This window comes from Clytia hemisphaerica, unplaced genomic scaffold (assembly GCF_902728285.1).
Source record: "Clytia hemisphaerica strain Z4C2 unplaced genomic scaffold, Clytia hemisphaerica genome assembly, whole genome shotgun sequence".
Taxonomy (NCBI): Eukaryota; Metazoa; Cnidaria; class Hydrozoa; order Leptothecata; family Clytiidae; genus Clytia; species Clytia hemisphaerica.
Window position 1 is genome coordinate 83,933 of NW_027104590.1, and position 26,168 is coordinate 110,100.

The 26,168-nt window shown below is 34.8% G+C and overlaps 4 protein-coding genes across 4 annotated transcripts in view; 2 read left to right on the top strand and 2 right to left on the bottom strand.

Annotated features, from left to right (window-relative positions):
* The window catches only part of LOC136823594 (transmembrane protein 43-like), a 33,384-nt gene extending 20,436 nt beyond the window's left edge, over window positions 1-12,948 (bottom strand). Inside the window, exons 1-5 of the mRNA XM_067079776.1 lie at window positions 12,867-12,948; window positions 2,051-2,218; window positions 1,589-1,723; window positions 1,181-1,275; window positions 218-267 (exon numbers count right to left, since the gene is read on the bottom strand). Coding sequence (XP_066935877.1) covers window positions 218-267; window positions 1,181-1,275; window positions 1,589-1,723; window positions 2,051-2,188 — 418 coding nt within the window. The 5' untranslated portion in view covers window positions 2,189-2,218; window positions 12,867-12,948. The remainder of the gene's footprint in view (window positions 1-217; window positions 268-1,180; window positions 1,276-1,588; window positions 1,724-2,050; window positions 2,219-12,866) is intronic.
* On the top strand, window positions 7,222-9,643 carry LOC136823595 (probable ATP-dependent DNA helicase HFM1). Its single transcript, XM_067079777.1, has 4 exons — window positions 7,222-7,497; window positions 8,212-8,265; window positions 8,905-8,955; window positions 9,541-9,643. Exons 1-4 carry the CDS (start codon window positions 7,338-7,340, stop codon window positions 9,627-9,629), a joined length of 354 nt encoding a protein of 117 aa, XP_066935878.1. The 5' UTR covers window positions 7,222-7,337; the 3' UTR covers window positions 9,630-9,643.
* The window catches only part of LOC136823593 (uncharacterized), a 70,493-nt gene continuing 54,186 nt past the window's right edge, over window positions 9,862-26,168 (top strand). Inside the window, exons 1-4 of the mRNA XM_067079775.1 lie at window positions 9,862-9,984; window positions 10,289-10,440; window positions 11,185-11,265; window positions 11,946-12,104. Coding sequence (XP_066935876.1) covers window positions 9,879-9,984; window positions 10,289-10,440; window positions 11,185-11,265; window positions 11,946-12,104 — 498 coding nt within the window. The 5' untranslated portion in view covers window positions 9,862-9,878. The remainder of the gene's footprint in view (window positions 9,985-10,288; window positions 10,441-11,184; window positions 11,266-11,945; window positions 12,105-26,168) is intronic.
* On the bottom strand, window positions 23,486-24,865 carry LOC136823597 (galactose/N-acetylgalactosamine-binding lectin CEL-III-like). Its single transcript, XM_067079778.1, has one exon. The coding sequence runs from the start codon at window positions 24,863-24,865 to the stop codon at window positions 23,486-23,488; it is 1,380 nt and encodes a 459-aa protein (XP_066935879.1).

Genomic DNA, 26,168 nt, shown 5'->3' on the forward strand with positions numbered 1-26,168 from the left:
TGACGTCAATGCAATGTCTTCTTTCAAACCTTTCCAAGCAAAGATTTTAACAACCAACTTTGCACCCACTTTTCGTCTACTCAAACAATTAGAATAGGCAGGGCAAAAAGGTCGACCGTCTAAACTAGAGCTTAAGCATGATTGAAAACATCCACGGAAAATCAAGCCTGGAAACTATGAAAATCAAAGAAATGATTCTTATAAAAACCATTCTTACTATAAGAATAAGAAGTTTCAACACGTGTCCGATCTCCTTCATTGTATTCCCTATAAAAAAAATAATTTCAATGTTTAAACCTTTTCAATCTACCGGGTGACCCAAGAAAAAGTATAAGAGTTTGGAGGGTAATTGTTTCCGAAAAAAATTGAATTTTAACTAAATTTTCTTTTCGTGGTAAAGAGGAAAGGCAAACTTAAATTTTGATGTATCATTTTTTAATTTTGGAAAAGTTATCGAGATATGGAGATATAAAGTCAAAAGTCATTACAAAAAACAGTCAAAAAACGTCAAAAAAGACAATATCTAATTTGTATCAGAACAAACATTTCGTTTCGTCAAGTTTCGTGAAGAAAATAATAAGTAATATCGAATTTTGGACAATTCCCAAATCGTCCTTTTAAAAGTACCAAAAGTAGCAAAAAGAATTTTCAAAATGCCTTGTTTGATGTAAAAATTTGTAAATATGCTTCTCACTCAATGTCTCTTTTTATTTGTTTATTAATTAATTTGATACTGTCTTTTTTGACTGTTTTTTATAATGACTTTTGACTTAATACCTCCATATATTGATAACTACTAATCCAAAATAAAAAAATGATACATAAACATTTAAGTTTGCCTTTCCTCTTTACCATGAAAAAAGAATTTAGTTAAGATTCAATTTTTTTCGGACATAGTTACCCTCTCAACTCTTATACTTTTTCGTGGGTCACCCGGTATAAGTAGCAAAGTGATACTTTTATCTAATAGCTTAAGGGAACTAATTCTAGCAGGAACTAATTTTCACAGTCGAAAAGAAAATCCCCAAAAAATCACATCAATAGTTAATATCTGCTGTTTCGCCCTATTTTGGACACATTTCTTTAATTTTCCTAGGGATTTTTCAATTTTTTTGATTAAGAAAGGCAAAATTTGTAATTCCCGGGTTGAAAATTAGTTCTCCCAAAAATTTTTGCAAACCTTTTATTTTCATGTTCAACCCATTGGTACATCTCAACTCTTCGTTTCAATGCAATATAGTAAATGTTGATTCCAAAATCATTGTCAACAAGGGCCTATTAAAAAAGAAGAAAATAAAAACGTAATTTAACATTTTTTTAAGTTATTATTATTTATCAATATTTAGCAACATTTGAGTAACATAATCTAGTGCTTAAAAATAAGACTTATCACAATTCATAAGTAAAGGAATGAAATCATAAAATTTTTAAATAGAATTCAAATTCTAGATATAGAAAATTAATTTTACGCAACAAATTGGTTGAATATTCAGGTTAAATCCTGGAACCACATAATTAGAATTTTCTTTAAATCTTATCATAATAAAAGTCACCGAGATTAATAAAATAATTCTTCTCATCTACTTACTTTTGAAGATTTCAAACGGTCAGTTAAATGTACTAATTTTCCTTCATTGCTTCCAAAGATCTGATTACTTGGTGATAAGGTATTAACTTGTTTCAATCCTTCATCCAGTGATTTAGCTGTCTGAACAGCCCGTCCCTGGAGATACAAATATATTCAGTAGTTTCATGTAAAATGATCTTATTTACAGAAAATAAGACAAAATAACAAAACAATAAAACAAAACAAAAAAGAAAACAAATCTTTGGCATTATAACAATTATTACATGAACTTTACGGAGAAACACAATTGAGAGAGGAACAATATACAATTTTGCTAATCCTGTTATGATCATCATAAAATTTTCAACAGTTATCTTATTGATAATGGTTCCATACAATAAATTGTTTTCAATCAATGAAAACACTTAGTTTCCTAGAACTTCATTTAATTGGAAAATATCCATTTCGTTATCCTTACTATACCTCATTGTAAAACAATACAGGAAAAGCTGCTACCAATAGAATGAAACCAAAGATTGTACCACACATACTGCTTCCAACCCTTTCAAAATATCCTGGATTTCTCCGATAACTGACATGAGTAAATGAATCTCCATTCATGTTGCTTCTATATGATGGTGCGTTTGGATTCTAAAAAAAAGCAAAACCACTTAAGCAAATTGACCTAGAAAATAAATAAACACACTGGGGCCCGGATGGCTAAGCTATGTAAATAGGCCAATAGAGGAAAACAAAATGATACCTCTGAGCATATTTTCATTTTAAATAGAGCCTTGGAATATCAGCAAAAATGAAAACTTATAAACTGCTAAGTGTCACCTCAAAACTCCAGCATTTTCGGAAAAGGCAATGCCTGTACATTGCAAAACAAATTGTTTAGTGTGTTAGACTTGTATGTCAGAGGTTTTTGCTAATTGGAGGTTATGATAGTTGCCAAGCTTAAGCAAATTCAAAAAAAAATTATTTTGGATGCCTTAAAATGTGTTTAATCAATATACTTTGACATGTTTTACTGAGTTCATATAAAGAACTGATTCAAAATTTAAATTTAGATCAGAATCTTCAAAACATATAATTTCTCCTCTTAACTTAAGTTCCTAATTAGATAAAAACTAACTGCAACTGTTACTAACTGACTTGGCTTTTAGCCTTTTCTGCTAAGTCAGAAAAATTTACCAATTTGCTGACATTGTTTAATCAAAAATTTTCTCAAAGATGCCAAAAACTGTTTTTTGCAGCATATTTCTGGCATTTATCGCCGGAATTTTTTTTTGAAAATTGAGCTCTGTCACATTTTGGGCATCACCATTTTGCATCACTGTGCAAAAAATCATAAAAAAATAACGAGCCGATCCTGAGAAAAGCTAGCAACAGACGAACGAATGAACATCTGTTAATTTAAAGCAAAAACAATTTAGTGATGCAAAAATTCAAAGAGAGAAACCTTTATTTACATTACCACTTCATCTATATATTAATAGCCATAGTCTGTATGTCATTTTGTCTGTTTTTTGTGTCTAACTTTCGTTTTCGCAAGCAATATGTTTTCATTCTTTTAAAAGATTACTTAGAGTTATTCTCTTGAGGTAAGTTTTTTTGATTGATAGATTATAATTTCTGCCTTGTCTGCCTATATGTTTTTCTTTTTTTCTCTCTTTTCTTTTGTTTTATGCTTTCAAATGTAATTAACAACCTTATAGACCTTTTTCAAAGAGGACGTCCTGTTGAATAATTATGTAGTCCAGCCATAAAATTACTGTATCATAGCATATTGTAATAATTATGCATGGTTTTATCATTGTTTTTCTGCTGGACTACATAATTATTCCACAGGGTGGCCTCTTTGAAAAAAGGTCTATTTGACTTACATTTGATTTCTTTTCAGCTCTTAACAAACTAACTTCAGGAGGCCTGTTCGAGGTATGGCATGAAGAAAATGTAATGCAAGGCTATAACACCCAGCCCAAATCCCATTTCAATTGATAATAATAATCTTGATACTGTTCAAGATTTCTTCCTGGGCTCAAATGTCCCAGGCAAATCAGCTTGAATATAAAAAGAATATCACTGGTAAATATTGCCTTTGAGAGACTAAAGCAGAATATCAGCTTATTATCAGACGTGTCGTCCAATATTTCTGAACATGTAGCTGAATAACTGTCTGGCTGGCTGGTCATTAAAATACAAAATTAAACAAAACAAAAATGGTTGAGTAGAGCTGCGAGCAGAGCTGTATCTTAATGACCAGACAGGTCATTCATTTGAGGGCTATGCATGTTAGCCTCCACTGTGCACTGATGTAGCGACTCCAGAAGTCATTCAACTTTTGTTGACGTCAAAAGCAAATGTTTCATTTTTCCGTGAACTTTGAACCCTTGGAACTTCTTTTCTATGTATGCTAAAGCGTTCCGGTTTTTACTAAATGAAAGCCCGTGATCTTAGCTTTCCAGTGGTATATAACACTGTGGACACGGGCTAGACGGCAAATTAGTAAAATGCCGAACGTTTTGCAACATTTTGAAAATTGTTTGCCGACGGGAGAAAAAAAATTGGCAACTATCGAAGAACAAATGTGTCTGGAAACGGAGGAAAATGTATTTGGAGGCTGAAACTTTGTATGTTTATCAGAAAAAGGGTGAGGAATTCAAAAATCACTATCGCTAATTCTAGTTCTTTCATTTTCATGTAGTTTTTTTAACTTTTTTGCTTCTTTAAACATGGGAATGTCCCAAAAAAAAGTTTTTATTTTTGCCGAAATGGATTTTCTTTTCATTTGGGGTTTCTCCTTTCAGAAAAACTTATTCTTTACTCATAATTTGTTTTTGTTCCTCCATTTCCAGAGGCCCCTTGAAAATGGGTCCTACCACCTTTTTTGACTCATTTCAACCTTTTCCAAGCTATTTTCTTCAAAAACAAAATAAAACAATGCAATGTCTTCCTTTTTTCAAAAAAGATATATCTTTCGTTATTTTGATAAATATACTAAATATTTTACAAATATTTTATATAATAATATTTTAACACCATCAAAGAATTCTCCCTCCAAATTTGAGGTCTCTAGCTACACTAGAAAAAGAGATATGCAAAATTTAAGAAGCATGACTGGAAAATTTCTTTTTTTTCTTTTTTGACACATTTTTCGAATTTTTCCAAGCTATTTTCCTAACCTTTTTTTTGACATTTTTAGTCAAATTTATGACACTAAAATTTGAATATCTTTACAACCACTAATCCTCTGGAGGCCTATGACCCCTCATTTTCTTTCTTTTTCAAAGCTCTACAAGATAGGATAGATTTTGAAAAAAAAATTAAAACTTGAAAAATCTTCTGGAGTTGCTAACTGATGCAAGTTATACCCGATCTCACGGTACGTGTTGAGCCTGAGGTGTTCAAAGTCAAGTAATCAAAACAGAAGAAATTAATAAATCAACTTACATTTGCTCTATACATTACTCAAGAAGGCTAGGAGTCAAAAGTTGAAAATTCTTCCTCTGAACTATCATAAAAGTAAAGAAATTTGACCGAGAAAAACGACTTTCGTTTTCTCGCTTCGCTCAGCACTTCTGCTTGAAACACGTCGTTTAGAAATTTTGTTTACATTTTCTTCCGAGAATTTAAGTTTTATAGTGTGTGTAAATTACAGACTGAGAAAGTTTTTTAATTGTGTTAATAAACTACATAAATAATCAAATTGAATACACTATTTTTTTTATTCTCAAAATATATAATTTAAATTAATTGATAAATATAAAGCAAAACACATTTAATTTGAGATAAATTAAAAAATTATTCTGAAATTTTGGTCAGTGAAACCTGGACATCAATTATTTGGCGGGAAAAAGTAGATCTCAAAAAAATTTTTTTTCGCACGTTGAGGAGGATGAACTGCCCAATCCGATGTCTGACGCCACCAAAAATGTCCAAAATGATGAATGAGTTATTTCGGGTTATTTCGTAAAAGAAAGATTTATTGGCAAGCATTGATTTATAAAAGTGATAATGTACAAACCGATTCCAGACCCACCAGATTTTGATCAGATCAGCCAAGATTTTGCTACTCAAAATTGGTATAATTTTTTTTGTTTCTTATTCTTGAGTTTCTCTCTGTCTGCTGAAGAAGGGTCAAGGGTCATAAAAATTTTTAAGTTCAGCTCTTTACTAAAGGTCAATTTTCAAGGGTGTAAAGAATAAAAGAGGCCCCCCAGAAGCGGTCTTTGTGATGGCGTGATAGAGACCTTATTTCTTGCATGATTTTTAAACGTGATTTGCCAATCTGCAAAGGAGGGAAATGTTACGCTGGAGCTGCGGCAACTTAACTGGGGAAAGTTGAAGGCAGCAGATCTCAAACCTCAAATCTACGCCAGAGTCGCAATTTCCAAACTGGGGTGATTTGGAAATTTTTTTTTTGATTGCGTGATTTATAGAACAGGAGGTCGTGCAGTAGTCCGACACTTTCTAGTCCGACAGTAAAAATGTCCGACGTTAGATTTGACGAAGGCGCCAGTATTCCGATAACGATTTTGTCCGACAACGAGTAAAAAAAACACATAAAACGAAATATCAGGAGGCGCATCTTTTATAAGCAACAGAGCTGCTTATAAAAATCTTTCATTTCATTTCATTTATTAATATTTAAAGAGGAGCATACATCAGTTAAATAAATAAAAATTTACAACTGCTATCAACGTCACTCCTCTCACCCAAATCGTACACTCGCTTCACATCACACCTCAAGACACGCACTCAAGATAAAAATTAGATAAAATGACATAAATACTAAAAATAAATACTATTATAAATTGATAAAATCTAAAATCTAATGTTTTCGAAAGATTGAGTTTAGTCTAAGAATATGCATCAAAGGATGAGCATCGTGGTCGAAGTGGCCAGAAAGGCTGAGAGACTAGAGGTATGAGACTAAGACTGAGATGTGTAGTAAGAAGATGCATAGTAGAGAAGCTTTGGAAAAAAAGACTTATAAATTGTAAATTTATTTTATAGATTCTGACTATTTTACTGTCAGACTAGAAAGTGTCAGACTAGTGACATGCACCAATCAGAACATGGATCTTGATTTGTAAAGATTTTCGAGCCGTGATGCGTGATTTGGACTTTTTCAAAGGGATTCATGACTATCCAATTTTTTTGCTGATTTATGTGATCATGATTGAAGACAAAAAAATTGTGTGATATCATGATCTGACTTACCGCTGAGGGGTGCACCTCATAAAAGAGATCTTCATGTCTGCCCCAATTTTGCCTACGTACACCAACGCAGCTGTAAAACTCATTACAGTATGCCTAAATTTAGTTTTCATCATGATTGTAAAAGATAGCCAAAACCATGCCATGCAATCACACACCCCGGAATTTGCCCCCCCCTCGGAATAAACCTGCAGAATTGAAAAATTAAAGTCCATTTACTTTAAGTGATTTAGGTGGATAATAATATCTTTACATCAAACTTTTATTATTATGATTCATTTAGGCAAAGTCAAGCAGACACAAACCAAGATACTTGTGCAAAACCTAAATCAAGAGGATTTCTAGCACCTTTTAAAAAGCAAAGACAGAGTGAGCAATTTCAACGCCTTCAAAACTACTCAACAGATTTCCAGCAAAGTCAAATGGTATACCAGGGAGTCAATTTTTCCTAAATTCTAAACAACCTCAAGAACAAATATATCAAAACAAAAACCATTATAATACTGCTGCCACATTTGAAACACCAACCTCCTACCAAGCACCAATGACAAGCTTTGCCAACAATGATGGTGGTTTCAGCTCTCAAAATGCTTGGGATGATTTGCCTCCTGAATCCTTGAGAACTGGATTTGGAAATACTCAAAATAACAAACGAAGAAAATTAGATTTCAATGTCTCAGCTAATCAAAGTTATGGCAATAATAGTAAGTAAGAGATTCAGTCATAGTATTAAATTCCTTTTGGACCCTCTAGTATGGACAAATTATTGTAGTTTGTTAGTTTAAATTGCTTTCTTTGGTTTGTACAGCTGTGGGTGTAAAAATCAGAAAAAGGTTACAACGTAAATCTTACTCATGGTTTCAGCCCACTTTTCAGGTGCCCTTATTGAGCATGGTGCCCCCAGCAATTTAGGTCCCCTTGAAAAATTGCTTTGAGTTAGGTACCCCTATTCAGCAGATAATTTCTTTGAATTGACACTTTTTGTTCTTTTGTCATTCCTAAAATCATGCTCATGCATGAACGCCTGCTAATAAGCTTTCTTGTTATGCTATAAAGATGGCGGCTGTAAATCAAAACAATCACATTAGAAAAATATAGCAAAAGATGGCGTGATGGGAAACGAAAGAAAAATTGGATGGGAAACTAGGTGCTGGGGTAAAAAATTCAATAATTTGAAATATTTTGAAATATTAGATTTGGAAAATATAACCAGCCCCCACAGCCTCCATCAAGACAGCTAGGTACCCTTAATGAATAGGTAACCCCAAAGAATTGCAAGGCATTAGCCCCCTCTACTAACCTGGCCTAGGTGCCCTTCAGATTTCTGGGGGGGGGGGCTGATACCATGTTACTAGTATTCTGGGTTAGACCATCTAATAGGTAAGAATAGCTTTTAATTTTCAGCTTTTTATATTTAGCTTTTCTCAACAAGACTGTACCTCCTGAGACACCTGCTAACCTTCAACTGCAAGGTAATCCTTTTTTATTAATTATCTTTACCAAATGCGACTTTCAGTCTGAGATAATTCATTTTGTTTTGTGAGAACTTACTATAACAACTTTTGTCGCTTCTATTTGTAAAAAGCATAGAAGAAATTGCAAACATGAGCTCTATGTCTAACTGTATGAATTAGATTGTTTTGGTAGAGGTCAATAGACCTGCGAAATACACATCTATAAATTATTATTATTATAATTATAATAAATATGATAACAACACATTTCCCATAAAAAAGGAAAATGGAATTTGATTAAAGACTCAAGTACCCTAAGACATGAAAATTGATCACCAAACCACATCTGACTGTCAAATTACTTGTGGGAACTGAAACAATTAGGTCTTGCGCAATCAATCGTCTCATAGGAAATTATTGACCATTAAATCACATTGAGATGGCGTGAAACAGTGTGTTCATGATATGCACCACTGCAATGACTTCACAAAATTATGCAATTTTTCTGTTTTTGTACGATACGTCACTTTTCTATTGTTTAAGTGACGTATTGGGTGGAAAATGTTAAAAGTTCTCAGAAGACTCTCCAGTGGTTCATATCATGAATAGTAATGTTTTTAAATTTTGAAGAAAATAAGTGAAACATTCTTTTTTTAGTCGGCAATGATGATGATGGATCTCATAATCTGAAATCAATACATGAAATTCGTATCTTTTCAACCTTCAATTGAATTTTATATTTTTTAAGAAGTCCCCTTGTTTGATTTTGAATGTGCAAGGTATTGACAATATTAAAGAGAAAAATTCAAAATGCAAAAGCTAATAATTCTACGTTTTTAGAGGGAATTTGCTAATATCTTAGTCTTAAATCAGTTCATATTCTAGACAGACAAAGATAAAGAAACATACTATAGCGACAATAAAAGAGATTTTTGATAGGTTTTCTCCACAAAAAGGCTGTTTTTACCACAATTTTAGTTATTTCAAGAGCGTAAAAAAAGTATGAAAATTTTTCTAAAATTGGATTTAATTTAAGTCCAAATTTTCGGAAATCATGACTTGGTAATTTGGTTTGTTGTAACCCTAAAGATTTCTGAAATATCTTTCCTTGAAGTTATCCCTAGGAGTAAAAGGATTTATAATGTATTCCTATATGGTATGGCGATGTAGGGTCCGGCTTAATGGTTCAAATCCTGTATACTCAGATAAATCTACTATTTCAGTACATTGTTAAACCATATCTCAAAAGTTTCAGCAGTTTTCATATTTTCTTTAATTTCTTTATGGTTAAAGCTGAAAAATACAGGCCAATTTTTCCATTTGCATACTTCAATGCGTTGCAGTCTAAAGTTTTCGATGAGGTAATCATACATTTATTTTGAAGTGCATGGAGATTGCTCAAACGTCAGAAGTACTTTCAGAACTTTATGTTGCATTACTCTATTAGAAGGAGTAGAGGCTGCTCTATATGGCTGACTTGGACGTAATTTAAAATATCAGACTAATTTGAAAATCATTCTTACCAGTAAAGCTTTTTCTCATTTACCTCATTTTTGTTTCATTTTCACTAATTTTAAAGATTATGTTTTATCAACAAATTGTTTTTTAAGGTGATGTATTCAGATAATCCAATGGTCATTTGTGCACCTACTGGTTCAGGCAAAACTGCCATATTTGAGATGAGCATTATACGATTGCTTCTCAGTACTACAAATTTCACCTACAAAATAGTATACTGTACGTTGATTTTTCTTGCAGCCTTCTTGACAATATTAAGTTTTCTTTATTCTGAGTCGTCGAATTCACTTTCTTTATAAGAACAGAATATTAGAAAGTAAGACTTCGATGGCCGAAACATTAGCATAATATTTACAAAGAATTCACGTCTTTGGCCAAAATATTAAGAACAAGCTAAGAACATTTTTAAGGCTTTGGAAATGACATAAATACTCATTGAATGGCAAACATTTAAGAACATTTTTAGGCTTAAAAAAATAGATGTTCTTATAAAAAGAAACGGTATGTTACCAATATTTTTCAGTGGCACCAATTAAAGCATTATGTAGTGAACGATATCAAGATTGGACTTCCAAGTTCGGACCATTTGGTTTGAAATGTACAGAGCTTACTGGTGATACTGATATTGATGATTTCCAAGAACTCCACAAAGCACACATTGTTTTCACTACCCCTGTAAGAGTTGTTTTCTCTCACCTTTTTCCTTAATGTTCTTGATAAATTCAACGAAATCCAAGATAAGAACAAAAAGTTAATTTGTTCTTATTTTTCTTTAACTTATTTTATTTAACGTTTCGGTTTCAACCGAACAACATCATCAGTTAAAAATTTGTTGGGATGGAATGTTGAGATCGAAACGTTTTATCAAATAAATTCAAAAAAATAAATAAAAAACAACTTCTGATACTTAAAATGCATGGAAGGATTAACCTATTTAACCTTTTTCGTTATTTTCCTTGATAAAATTCACCAAAATCTGCTTTTAAGAACAAAAATTGTTAAATTGGGTTGCGTCCCGCTCTTAAGTGAGCCTTTTTGGAACTTCAAAGCCCCGCTGTAACTTACCCTTACCCTTACTAAGGGTCCTAAAAATTATCCCTAAAATGGCAAAATTTCGGAAAAGAAATCACGGTAAGGGTCCCGAAATTCCCAAAATTTCGGTTTTCCCTTAATTTTTAACCAAAGAATTTCCGATATTGGACGCCTCCCTCAACATCCTCTCTCATCCAGCAAGGATAGTACCTCCCAAGCCTGGGCATCGGTCTAAAGCCGGATATGTTGATGTCTAGCATAGGAAATATTCTTTTCAGGCAAAATATCATCTTCGCTTATTTTACTTCCTTTTACATTTCAAAATGTGAAGTGCCTCTTTACTTCTTTAATGTCTTTTTCCCAATGTAAGCAAATAATTTTTTTTAGGAAAAATGGGACAGTATGACGCGACGTTGGAGAGATCAGAAGTCATTGGTGCAAACTGTTCGCTTGTTCCTTATTGATGAGGTATGGATTTCGTGTTTTTAGTCCATCGCGTGCTAGACGAAATGAGTAGTAAAAGTAGTAAGAACATAAGCAAAAAATAATAGACGGGACAAATTGTAGTTATAATATAAACTATTTTGTATTTATTTGGGTTATTCCTTGAAAAAATGCAATTCCTATGTTAAGAAAGTCTTTTTTGAAAATCCGACGTTCTTCTATCCGATACGCTCCCTTATTTGATGAAAATCTAATTCCCCTTGAAAATTGAATTAAAGAGCGTAAAATTTAATATCATAAGTTTTACATAGTGTGCAGAGGGGTCACACCTTCACCCACCTTCACAAAGCAAAATATCGAAGAAATTTTGCATGGAAATTCTTGATAAATTTATTTTAATTTTTTTTTCAGGAGGAATAAAACCTTCCCCACAGCATAGATTTTTAACATAATTTAAAATATCTCCAACCTATCAGCTCTGCCCCCAGTTCTATTACACAACACTCAGCAAGCTAGTCCCCAGTATTTTTTGAAAAATACAGCCCCCAATCAAGCAAAAATGGTTTAGCCTCCCCCTAAGCTCAGGGGGTGCATTCTATGTTTTGCCACCAAAGCTGCGCTTAAAAAAGTCTTATTAATTTGCTTCTTACTAGAAGCGTCTAATCCGAATTCTATTTTTGCAGAAATTTCACTTTTTTCTTTAGGTCCATTTACTCGGGGATGATGTCCGTGGCGCGACCATGGAAGCCGTTGTCAGTCGTATGAAGACTATCCAAGTTGCCATCAATAGTGAGAAAGAAGACTCAAACTCACCAGCTATGAGATTCTTAGCTATCTCCGCTACCATTCCTAATGTCAATGATGTAAGTAGAGAATTTAAGATTAAAGTCTCTTTTACTAATCCTTACTTAACTTAGTTAGATCGATCTCCAAGTAAAACTACTAACTAACTACTCTAAGGTTTCAAACTCTTTTTGAGATAAAGATTCTCCAACTTTTTTTTCCGTCTTTACGTTTTATAAAAGCTTTCAATTTACATACAAATGTAACTTCTTTGAATTCTATGTCGATTGCAAAAAACTTCAATGTTTTCAATCAATGACATGCACCACTATACCTTATCGACCCTTTTTATGCCGGCCCTAATTTAACGCCGTGTGACAAATTTCAGCCAAATCAAAGCATTTTTGAAGTCTCCAGGCTGCCCTAAAGTTTTTGTGACAGACAGACAGACACACACACAGATACACACACAGAGATTGTCAGATTGTAGCTCAACTGAAGTTGAGAATAGCTTATTTTATCACAGGACTCACTTGCCAAAAAAAAGAATTTCCAGATTTGAAATTGTGAAGTAACATATGTTTCGATTGGTAGATATTTTGATTGACAATTTGTTTGATTTTTCCATCAGTATATAAAAATCATAGCATGGATATTCAGTCTAGAACATGGTCTGGAATACCAAATTGATTCTTACCATTGCACTGGACAAGAAAGACCCAATACCGTTACATTGTAAATGATATAAAAAGTTTAATGATACCTTTTAGTGTTGGACTCAACTCATTGATTGTATATTTCATTGGCCATATTTGCATTGCAGTCGATTTAAACAAACTCACACCATCTGTGTTGACTTGTAAAGAAATATGAACCTCTTTTTCTTTCTGTTCCTCAGTAGTACCATGTAGAAACCCATCGTTAGAGAAATGTTTACGGTACACCTAAAATTAACAGATGTTTTTTTACTCCCAGTTATGTAGAAGGATCTTGCTTTTTACGATGTAAAACTAAGGTAAACATAGTTTCCTGGGGGTTAAGAACTCCCTCCTAAATAATCAAACCTTCCTAAAGGGATATAAATTTTTGATGAAACCCCCCTAAAAAATCAAAGGGTTAAGATTCCATCCTGTTTACATATTTTTTTCAGTGGGCAAAAACTTTGAGATTTTTCAACCCAGCATAGGGGGTATCTATGTTGAGGAAGTCAACTTTTCCATCCAAGGGGGTACCCCTCAAAAATCTAATCTCCTCCTAAGCACTTTTGAGAATAAAGAATGTTAACGTCCCATCATCGAAAGCAGCCGGCAAGGCGACCTTTTTTCCGATGTGTTCTGAGAGTATGTTTTCATCTAGAAATTTCGATCTGTTCTGATACGATCTTGAAAATTAATCAGCTAGAAATAATGATGTGTTCTGACGAGACAGGGATAAAATCAAGTCATCAAATGTGTTCTTGTTGTCTAGATAACCCTAGAAAGCTTCAGAACACATCTTTTAAGGAGACAGGGGGGTATAATTAAGAGAAAATTGACGTGATAATCATGTTGCCTAGTAACCCTGGAAAGTTTCAGAACACATCTTTCGTGGAAAAAAAACAAATATCTTACAAGTATATCTTGGAAAAATGTTTTTCCTAGATTTTAGAATACATCCAACCATAAAGTAGTAATACGGTATATAAAGTTTAGGGAGACACATAGTGCGATTAAGGTTTCCTAGAAATCAGAACATATCATTTGTATAAGAAAATTGAAGGTCATAACATGTGGTCTCCTAGAAGATAAGAACACATATTTCTAAAAAATCTCTCCACCGGCTGCTTCTGCCCAATATGTTCCAAAATTTTTGATGAGGCAGATGGAGCCATGGCATTGCAATAAAAACTGTGTAGCCCACTTTTAAAAAGTAATCGGTTGTTAGCAGTAGAAAATAACAGTGATGCTGGTGGTACCTTTCCATTTTCCATTATTTTTCTTTTCACTGGGTATTTCAAGCTTTCAAGAAATCCATCGTCTATAAACAGAGCATATCAACAAACTTAAGCACACAAACTTGGGAAAAGAAAGTTTTGTGAAGTAAATATCACAACAAAATTCGATATAAAAATTTGAGAAAAAATCTAAAAAATTCAATAAAGCTTTTAAAAACATTTGTGAATCACGAATTAGATATAATTTGGGGCCGTCCATATAGTACTTACGCAAAAATTTTCCAAATATTAGATACCCCCTCCCTTCATGTACTCAGAGAACAATAGAAATGACGTCATTTAAACAATAAACGTACGCTTTTGCTAAACCCCCCTCTCCCCTCTTCACTATGTACTTACTAATGGATATGCCCCCTTTGCAGCCGCTGTTTGGATTAAGGTTACATATAGGTCAATTTGATTATTTTTAAAAAGTATCATTAATTGTTTAGCATCCTTCTTTGATGAAATTGGACTGGAGTGTTTAAAGTGCAATTCAATGGCTTTCTAAATATGTAATTACTTTTTCGACATATTTTTCTAATTTGGAATTATGACGCGATTTCAAAAGACGAACTTTGAACTTTGACGAGTTACTCTTCAAAATCTACTGAATATTTTTCAATGAAACCTTTTGTATTCGAAAGCCCTTGTTCTCCCCAACAAAACCATGCTCCGCTTTATCATTTACACGCCCCATTCAAAAGATATTTAACTTTTCATGTTATGCGATGTTAAAAAACAGGTTTTTCACGTTTAAAGCGAGTTTTCTCCACAACAAAACCTCGAATCAACAATCGGAGGCACGGTTTTGCTATTCAACCTTTTCTGAATAGGATGACGTAGGTTTCAGAAATATCGACCAACCAGATCTTGTAGAGTAACCTTTCAAAGTTGGTATGTACACTGTATGTACGTTTTTTTTTTTATTTTTTTATTGATATCTCTTTTATCACCAATAGAAATGGTATATAAATATCTATGCTATGTATAATAAAGTAGTGTTTTTTGTATGTACAGTTAAAAAGTAAAATATTTCTCTTTCGTTTTTAAACATAAGAATATGAATACCTAAAAAGACGTCCGCTGTAAAAAAAAAAGATCGTATGGGGAGTTCCCCGAGAGGGAATCTCCCGGAAAAAGGAGCTGAGGCTACAATGGAACATAAGCTAGAGACCATCTTGGGGGAATCACCAAAAATGTAAACAAACGTTTGGCTAGAGAATTGAGAACGAGATGTAATAGTCTACACAATAGACAGATCCAGGCTTTTAGGCCTTACTCTTGGTCTATAGGCACTGCTATGGGCGGTCACTAGTGACCCCCACCGGGAATTGCTTATTAATAGGTTTAAACATAATAGACAACATTCACAAAAGATGTTTATCAATAGAGATTTTAAATAAAAGAATGTTTAAAACACAGCTGATTGGCTTAGGTTTCGAAACTCTCTATTGTTTCATTAAAACCTCAGTGCGCATGCGATTTATCTGGAGAATTTCAATATTCAAAACAAGAGCAGTGCTCATAGCCCGAAGAGTAGGAGTTTTACGCTCGAAACGAAGGAAGATGTGACGTAGCCTAGAGATGTAATTGTGTTGATTAGAAAAAGGGGTTAGAAACTCACAAGGAAAGGGATTTGTTTTTAATTAAAATGTACTAAACACTAAGTCCTAGGAATATTTGATTCTAAAATTTGTTTTAGTAGAAGTCGGTTTTCATATATATGCCAGTTCGAAAGTAAGTGATTAAGTTCATTTTGTTTGTCAGTTGTTAGTGTAGAGGATGTTTTTAGCTTGTTGTGTTTGTTTTTGGTGATTAGGATATCCATGATGTCAATGTTATTCTGTGTACATGTATCAAAGATATTCTGTAAAATTGATACTGAGCGCAGGTCGTAGGGTGTAGTTAGTAGAGTCAGAAGGTATTTTGACGTTGAAGGGTTTCTCATAAGTTGCTGTACCAAGTTGATTTGGTGGTTAGTAATTTCATTTGAGATCGAGTCTAGGTTGAAGTATTTGATTAGATCATTGCTACTATGTTTCGATAGGTTGAGGAGATGCTTTAGTGCTGAGCGACACTGTCTGCTTATGTTTTCAATGAAACTATTTGTACAGTCTGTAATCTCTATGCCGTAGAGAACTTTGGGAACGACAATTGATCGAAAGATTGTTGCAATTGTTGCTGGGTGCATTTTCCTGATACCACAAGAGGTGAGAGATGCTGTAGTTGCCCAGAGTTCAGAAATGCGTGAGTTTTGGTGGTATCTTAGCGATAGTTTGTCTTTGAACATCTGCCAGTTGAAGCCTAAGTGTTTCAGTTGTGACTTGGTATGGATTTCTTTGTGATTGAGGGACAGTTTGGGGTGTTCGATCGGTGATTTCCCTGAAATGAGAAATTGGGTTTTTGATATGTTGAATTTGAGTCCGTTCTGAAATCCAAAATCTGTACATGTGTCGACCATCTTTTGAAGTTGGCTTAGGGTTGGGCTGAGTAGGATTATATCATCCGCGAATACAATGATAGAGGTGTTTATATTTCCAGGTAGGTAGGTTCCAAGGTTTAGATCCTGTACAATATCAATTAAATCCTCAGTATAAATGTTGTAGAGATATGGTGAGAGGAGCGATCCCTGTCGAACTCCTTGTGATAAATGGAAGGGATGAGAGGTGTTACTCCTATATCTTGTGGCTGCTTCACTGTTGACGTAAAGTTTGATTAGAAATTTTAAAACAGTTTCAGGCAAAAGGTTTTTGCTTTTCAGTTTTTCAAATAGGAGTAGCCAGTTGCAGCAATCGAAGGCTTTTTCAGCATCAAGACTGCATATATATACTGGTGTGTTTTTGGCATTGTAATACGAGATAGTGTCTCTGATGAGAAGCTCCGCATGGACGGTAGACGCGTCAGATGTAAATCCAAATTGAGAGTTTTTGTGGTTTTTCAGTGAGGGACATTTGTTTATGATTAGTTTCTCCATGATTTTAGTGAGTATTGGGATCAGGCTGATTCCACGGTAGTTGTTTGGATCTTGGATTGGTTTTTTGCTTGATTTCATAATTGGGACGATGATCGATGTTGATAATGCCGGTGGTAGATCGGTTGTATTGAGAATGTCGTTGATGAGGGGTGTAATGTAGGATAGCATGTTGGGAGAAATGCTGTGAATGAAGTGTTCTGCTTTGATATTGAAAGGATCGGAGGTTTTGTTTTTATTCAAACTCATGATTGCTTCTTCAACATCAGTAGCTGATACGTAGAAATCGGAGGTTTTGTTCTTTTCAAGGTCTGCTAGCAGCTCATGAAGTTTTTTGTTGGAAATAGTGTTATTGATGTTTTCAGTTCTGGGTGTGTTCAGAAGGTTATCAAAGTGGGAACTAAACTCTTGGTTGATATCGTTTACGTCTGATTTGTTGTTGATGGCGTATAATTTGTCATACTTTGAATTTTGGAGTCGGATTTGTTTCCAATATGAACGTGGTTTGAAAGTTTTAATTTTCTCTACATTGATGAAGTGATCCGTAGTTGTTTGGTTTTTGCACCTTTTTGATGATGAGCGAAAGTCCTTCCTTGCAAGAAGATATCGATTATATGAGATGTCTGATGGTTCTCTGGTAAAGTTACGGTCTCTCCAATCATTAAAGCACTTTTGTAAAATTTTCCTTTTCTTTGTAAGTTATTTGTTCCACCACGGTTTTGTCTTAATGAAATGGAAGTCAGAGAGCTTAAGGTTATTGTAAGTTTCAATAGCACAGTTGTTTAATGTGTCATGTAGATGTGTTATCTCTTCGGTGATGTTTGAGTTTTTGGAGCGGTATAGGTGCTTTGATACAGTTTCTTTGAAGTTATTTACAAAAATGTCATTTTTCCATAGGTAGTTTGGAATGGCGTTTGGGTCATTTATTTCGTGATTGAAGCTTGGTGAGAAGTCAGTTATCATGTTACAAGCTATGGGTAGGTGGTCGCTAGTATTGAGGTAGTGTTGTTGTAGTATGTTGATGTTTGTTATTTTATCTAGGATGTTATTCGATACCAGTATATGATCGATATAAGACTGGTTTGGTAGCGTAGCATGGTGATAAGTGTATGATGGGCCGGTACCATTTGTAATATCTATAGGTGTTAAGTTAAATGTTCTGATGAATTCGTTTAGGTGATCGGTTAGTGAATTTGGTTTTCCGATTCTTCCTGATGGGTGGGTTGTTGGGCATGACTGGAAATCGCCTAGTATGATGCATTCTGAGCTGTTTTCAAATTGTTTGATAATTCCACCTATATTTGATAGTTGTGATGAATATATATCTCTAACGTTTGGGTTGTTATTGACAGATTGTAGATATACTCCAATTATAAGCAAGTCATAATTTTTCAAAGGTATTTTAACTGTTGTGTTGAAGTCTGTTTTCGATAAGAGTTCTGAAGAGGGTAATGTACGTTTTATCATCATAGCTGTTCCACCATAAGGGCGACCTGTCAAGCCTTGTTTGGCTGGTTGGAAGAAAATATAAAAGTCTTTTTGGAAGTTGTGTAGTAATATTTTTTCAGTTTCCGTTATCCATGTTTCGGATAGAAAAATAATGTCGTATGTCGAAGATAGGAAGTCAATGTATTTGAAATTTGCCTTGATGCCATGGCAGTTCAGGGATATGAAATTAGTATTCTCCATTTTGAGTGTTGAAAGAGTCTGTTGGATCTAGGCATGCAAATCTGTTGGGATGTGTGAAGTTAGGTTGTTGGTTGGCGAACTGGAAGTCGGTAGGGTATGGGATGAAAAACTGGTTGTCTTGATCTGTGTTGTTGGGGTATCGGATTTGTCGGTTCTCTGTGTGAACAGTTGGGTGATTGTTGCGTTGTTGTCGCTGTGTTTGTCGGTTAGTATCAGTACGGCGTTGTCCGTTGTAGGCTTGGGTAAGAGGGTGAATTTCGGGATGTTGTTGACGTTTCTGGTTTCTAGTTGGGTGCTGATGCTGGTGGGTGATGTCCCTTTGAGGTTGTTGGTTGTTTGATTGATGGTGCGTCCTCTGTTGCTTCCTGTTGAATCGTGGGGGGTTGGCGGAATGATATTGGTCTTGTTCAGTGTTGTCTTGTCTTATGTGCGGCTGTTGGTTTCTGTAGTTGACCTTTTTTCTAAAATTTTCCTTAAAAGGTTTGACAACCAGACCATGAAACCAAATGTCTGGGTTGAAGGCTTTCTCTCTTTCAAACGGATCAATGTCAATTTTGAAAGCCTGGTTTGTATGGTTCTGGTGAATTAATGTCACTTTGACTACTGTCAGTCTGATTTCATTAGCTACTATATCCCAAACATTGTCTTCGGTTAGAGTCGGTTTAAAGCCTCCAACAAACAGAGAGTATGGTTTCGGTTTACCGGCAACATGGTTTCCTCCAGGCAGTCGGTTTCCAAAGATGATGGGGCTTGAATTTTTTGGAGGATTACGGGTGTTTTCAGAGGCTGCTGTGTTAGTCGGTTGGATTGGTTGGTTTCCAGGGTGCGCGTGCTCTTTTTGGAAATGTTGGTCCATTTTTTGTATTAGTTCTTTGACATAGTTTTTAAGTTCCTGGTTTTCATTTTTGACATCATTAACTGTTTTAGTCAGTTTATCTATTTGACCAAGAAGTTCCTTGCTATTTGTTTCGATTACGTTTTGGAACGGAATTTCAGGTGGTGTTTGTGGGGTGGTGATGCTGGATGGTCTCAGGATCATGTATGCCAGTTTGTCTACAATGATCATTTCTGCTAGGCTTAACCCAATGACGTAGATATCGTTGACAGTTGCATCAGTATTTTGCCTTTGTTTCAGGTGTTGAGTAGGGTTTTTCGTGGTTTTGAGAACTTTGTCAAAGCCATGGATGGAGAGGGTATGGTTGTCGAAATCGCCCAAGAGCATTTGGAAGAGCTGGTCTCGGAGTAGCTTGACTTGGTCGGTGTCCAGGTATGATTCAAGGAGTTTGATCAAATCACTTCTTGATGCTCGATAGAGGTTGTTTATGTTTGCTTTGAAAGGGACGGATGGTTCATTTTTGTTGATTGAAATTTCTATCACTAGATCTGTTACATCTGTGAAGTTGTTGTTGTTGATGTCATTCTTGTTGTTAACATTAACTATTTCTGCAGCTCCGTCCGCCATCTTTGTGTCCGCCATCTCCTTTTATTGAAAAGTAAAAAGACCATTATTCCATTGTAAGACTTTATAATAGGGATATCGAAAGAAGCGTCGCTTTAAACTTCCCTTTACAGTTTTCTTTTACAATTTAAATAAACCAGCCGAGGCTGGAAGGTCAGCCAATGAGCTTAGCTAGATAGCTTTAATAAGTGGATGTAAGAGATGCACTGAAACAGAGTAGACTAAATATGTTGAATAATGTACAAAATGTGAAACATTTGATAACTTGATTTAAAATTATGTAAAACAAGCCTGAGAGCTCCTCCAACCCCCCCCCCCCACAAGAAGCTCAAAGTACTTCTCTTTAGCATTGTCCATATAGTACGTACGCAAAGATTTTCCAAATATTAGACACCCCCTCCCCCCTTGTACGCAGAGAACAATAGAAATGACTTTGTTTAAACAATAGATGTACGCTTTTGCTGACCCCCTCTCCCCCTTCACTGTGTACGTACTATATGGATGGCCAGTCTGGGTAAATAAATTTTGTCGTCAAGTTACACAACATGCACACAACCATCTTGAAGACTTTGCTGGTCGCAAATGATAATCGAAAGCAAAACTTAAAATTCACAACTATGCGGGGAAGCTCATTTTCCCCCGTTTTGCTTTAAACTCGCTTTTGATTGGTCTATGAATTTGGGCGATTGATTTACCGCCTTGGCGGAATAAACACACAACCATAATAAATAAATTCAAAAGGGCAGCGGTGTAGCAATTAATTTCAACTGGGAGTCCTCTCTTCTGTGCCAAGCACTGGCAGTGTTTTTTAAACTTTAAAACAATGTTAAATGAAGACCAGATTGATTATGATCAAATTCCAAAGACCATTTGTCATAATCTTGCAAGTCCAATAATAGGAGATGTGATGTCATCATTTGGTTCCCCATTCCCGTCATCTGATTTACGGTTACGAGCTGGAGAGTCGGAAAGCTTTTCTGCTGCTTTGCTGGATTTCCACTGTCGACCTCTGCACGCTCTGTGTTTAAAAGTTTTCAAATCGAAGTAGAGAGCCGCATGCTAATGGAGAGTAAACCGAAAACACAAATTTATCCACGGTTTCTCAATTTTAAATTTGGATCAGTCCACACGAACTCCCTTTCAACAAGATGTATAGCTGCTTCTTAACAGAAAAACAATTTCGACTGACCAAACGACTCCCACTTTTTAAAGTAGAAATGACGGGAACCAAACAGTTTTTTGCGATTCCCCTTTTTTATCACAAACACGTCCAAGTCCAAAAAAGCACGATTCCATCCAGTCTTTATATCAAATTTATACAGTAGCTGTACTTTTGTAAACTTTATCAAATCCCAAAAACATTATAACACCATCAATTCCCCTAGAGGCAAACAAGAAAAATATGATTCTATTGCAAAAACTATTAAAAAGCAGCATAATAAAAAGTATATATCAGAAAATTCAACATAAACAAAACTTGAGCAAACGGCTTTAAACCTTCAAAGGATATAGAAAAAGAATCCCCTTGATGAAAATCATTTGTTTGATTTGCCGAGTTAAAAAAATAAATGACAGAAATTGAAGCTTGCAACAGATTTACACTGGAAATACTTTGGTACAACACTGACTTATCACATCTGACTATCACTTGATGCTTGAGCCGCCATCTTGAAACTACATTATGATCTGTAAAAACAACGCACGCTAAAAGTACCCAAAAAGTTAACCCGATCGGATGAAAGTTTAGAAATCAAAGTGAGATCGGAAAATCGGATTTTTTTTTTGCCGTCTTATGGAAGAAGAAGAACCGAATTTTACCTATTTGAATGCTCAGCTTAGGCTGACCAATAAAAGGCTCAATCAATAGGGATTATACATCGATAATGTTTTTAGTATTTTTTGCAATACACCTTTCCCGAATTGTTATTTAGGCTTTTTGACTTTTTTGTTTTAATGTTTGAATGTTTCTATTTAGTTTCATAAAATTGTATGTCGCAAAACTAAACAAATAAAAAAAGAATTATGAAAAAAGCACTTCCGGTTCTTGAGTTATTTTGATTTGAAATTTCTTTATAAACAATAGAATTACATGGAAACGAGGCCGGGCTGTATGTTTTAGTTTTTATAAGGGATTTCACCTTGAACAAAAACAGTCATAAAAATTGATAGAAAAAAGCTTTTGAGCTCAAATTTTCAGCATGCACTTGTCTTTATAGGAGGAATACAAATATATAGTTTTCAATATGGTTTGAAGACCTTCGAAAAAAACCAAACAATTCGGGAAAGGTGTATTTTGATACACTTTTAGGTTTAGGGAGATGCATCATTCGATGGTCCGTAAAATTTTGAATCTTTTACAGCAAAAAAATTTTTTTTGATGTAAAAAAAAAGATTTTCTTCAAAGGAGCCCTATCTGTAACCTTAAATTTCTTGAATATGCACAAACTCAATTATGAAATTAATTTGTACAAAAAATTGTTAGGCAAAATACATGTTTTTTATAAGCATATAGATATCCAGAAACAGGCTCAGAGATGTTTAGGTCGAGAGCTTGACAAGGCTGAAAAAATGCTTGAGAGATGCTTACAAAGTGAAGTGAAGTGAATCAGGCTCAAAATATGCTCAAATTTGCCTTTTAGAATTCTTGGCTGAGTTATAAAAAATTTTGTTTCCCAAAGCTGAGATATTTCATTTTGAAATTTCAAAAAATGAGTCTTTACACAGTCTTTACGTTGAATTTCTATTGTTTTCAAGCAAAAGTTGAACATTTCAAAATCAAATATTTCTGCTTTGGGAAATCATTGGGTCAAAAATTTGGAGGTCTTTCTCAGGACCATATAAGGTTTCTGTTGGCCAAATATCTAAAACTATCTGATTATCCCTTTAAAAATTAATTTTCATGGAAACATAATTTCTTTACAGAATTATTAACCATCTGTGAAAAAATGTCTATTAAATGTAAGAAATAATACAATATCAAAAGAAAAGTTTCTAATTTTCCTATTTCAAAATTTCAATATTTCAAAATTTCAACCTATTACAAAATTACAATACTCCGAAAATGGTTGAAATATAGTATGCCTAAATAATTGAATGTTACTTCTAGGTAAGAAAGATAATGACCCTATAAGAAGCAAACATTGACTCGTCAGACCTTTTGAGTTCAAAAAGAAATTCTTGTCTTGGCTTTGGAAAAAGAAAACTTTCGGATGAGGTGCTTGGTTAAGAAAATAAAAATGTGAAAATTACATTAAAAAATACCGTTTAAACAAATGATACGTTAGTGTAGAGAAAATACAAAGATACTTCTTAAACTTTATAAAAGAAATTACGTTTAGTTTAAGTATAACTATACTAAAATGTTTGTTTACAATTCGACACGTTTCCCTTCTGTGGAGTAGTCTTCACATTTTGTGCATTCTTCATCTTGACATTTTGTGAAAGGTGGGCATTTGGGTGCATCTCCTCCTCTCGAACATCGAACAATCTTGGCATCCCATGACAAATCATTCTTCTGCACGTCTGTGGTGGTCACATACAGTTGCCACATGCAGCCTCCTTTCCACGGGTTTCCGTTTTCATAATAATCACACGAAAACGAGGTTTTGGTCGTCTGCTCATGCGTGCTGCTCCACGTGTAGGCAACAGATGCAGCCACGCTGGCGGAAGCTTTCATGTCAACAAAGATGAGATTTGCTTCGATGGCCAGTTCGACTCCCACAGAAACTTGACTTGTAACTTCGTTGGTATAGGAGACGGTGTTGTCGATTTCGTATGTTACTGCGCCGTCTAAATTGCAGGAGATTTGGCGCCATTGTGAAGTCGGGGAGACCCAGTCTTCCGTAACCCATTCGAACCGTTGGTCTGGAACACCTTGGCATTGATACAAGTCGATGTCACCGGTCCCATCATTGCCTTCTACATCCAAGCATTTGCTGGTCTGCTTGCTCATGAATGCGAGGTAGTTACCATCTGCATATTGCGATGGTGTTGACCACATTTGATCCGTTTGCTCAGCACACTCATAGGTTTGTACGCTTTCAGAAGAATCACCGCTACCATCTGGATCCATACACGAGTTTGATGCCATGTTCACAACCTCGCCGTTCTCGTAATGCGTCCAGTATTGCTTTCGGCTATCAGTGCATGGTGTAGTGTGTATGTTTGAATTCCAACCAGTGTTATCAGCTGTCGCACACTGTCCTGATTTCTGATTTCTCAACCGTCCAGAATTGACTACTTCCCCTCGGTTGCGGAAGTAGAAAAATTGGTCATCGCTACTCTGGCAATTATAGATAGCGATATTACCTTGGCCCCCTGCACCACTGACGTCGACACAAAGGTTGGATTTGACGTTCTTGTACTCGTAACCAGTCTGTTTTATTCCACTGGCGTCAGTGTAGGATCGACTTCCACCAGTTTTGAATTTTTGATAATCAGGAACAGATGGGTAAAGTTCACAAGGTTGAAATGTCAAATCTCCAGTGCCAGCTCCAGTATTGCTTGGTGTTAAACAGTAGTTTTTTGCCATGTTTCTGATCGTGCCATCATTGCAAGCAATGATTTGCTGGTCTGCTTTTCCGTCACATGTGTAAGTCTGGACCTGTCCGCTGCCAGCGTTGTCACTGTCCATGCATTTGTGAGACTGCAAATTGCGCAATTCTCCAGTGTGCAATGCAGACGGGCAATTAGCATCGCCGTGCGCCAAATAAATGGCTGAAGCGAGAATCATGAAGACTGCAAACATTTTGATGTGTTTGTAGAGAGTGGTGCTGTTAACGCCTTTTTTAGATTTTTATACAGTCCTCACGGAGAACTGGTTTGCTACGCTTCATTAATTTTTTGGGAGTAATTCAGACATCGTGGTCAAACGACCTGCCGCAACAGACAATCGTTATTACAGCTTAGTTAAACCGTCGTCTGACCAACGATCAGACTTGATTGGTTTACCGTGTGCAGACTTATTATTGTAATGAATACACTTTAATAATCTAATCACCCGTAATTAAGTCTGAAATAGATTTAGCAATTAAATCATAAATCATAAATGTGCAATTAGAGAGGCAAATTCTGTCTAGAAATATCGTACGATGGTAATCAGCGAAGAAATAGTATTTCAAGATCAAGGTCCATTTTAATGTCCGAGTATTACAAGCATCTATATTTGAATTGCTAAAAGCCAAAAAGAATATCTTTAACATATTTGCTGGTTTTTAACATGCTAATAAAATTGACGTTTAAAATTCATGCAGAAAATGAGTAAATTTTATCAAAAAATAATGACATCATTATGGATGACGTCAACAGTTTTTAAAAATTTTTTAAATATTTTTTAAAAATTATTATTAATACCTAAAACCTATCAAAATTTGAAGTCAGTTGGATGCATAGATCAAAAGCTAGGCTAAATTTAAGATTTTGGGATTTTACAGGGTTTTAGCTTGATTTTATGATATGCCTGCACAGAAAAGTCATAAAACCTGATCTGGTCGGTGTACAATTGTAAAATTTGGTATACATGCTACTAATAGGATTATATTAAAAGTCAAAAAATTTCAGATTATTAAAAAAAAATTTCAGTGAGCTATTAGCAAACGAGTGCCAGCCTGGTGGAAAACACCCCCCCCCCCTGATAAAAATAGGGTTAAGCAAGACTTATATATTATAACCAAAACAAGACGTCTAAGCGCATAATTATGCAAAATTATCTCATTGTTCGAACAATAAAAATAAATTTCCTTTGATCTGCACATTAGTTGCCGACAAGATTAAAAACCAAACCAAATTTGGAACTACTTGTCCATGTAATTTTGCTAATTATGGTCTAATTATCATGAAATATGTCAACAAATTGGATTGGTTTGATTTTAGAATAATTATTCTTTCCATTTCTGCTCTTTGAACCTTGAACCAGAGGAATGTAAAGAGATGGAAAAACAGCTTCTTGAAAACAATGGAAAAACGGCTCGTCATATACCAGGTCTCTTGCCCTTAAGGGAGTTTATGTCGAGTAAATAGGTTTCTTTTGTTGTCGCTATAAAAATCTGCAT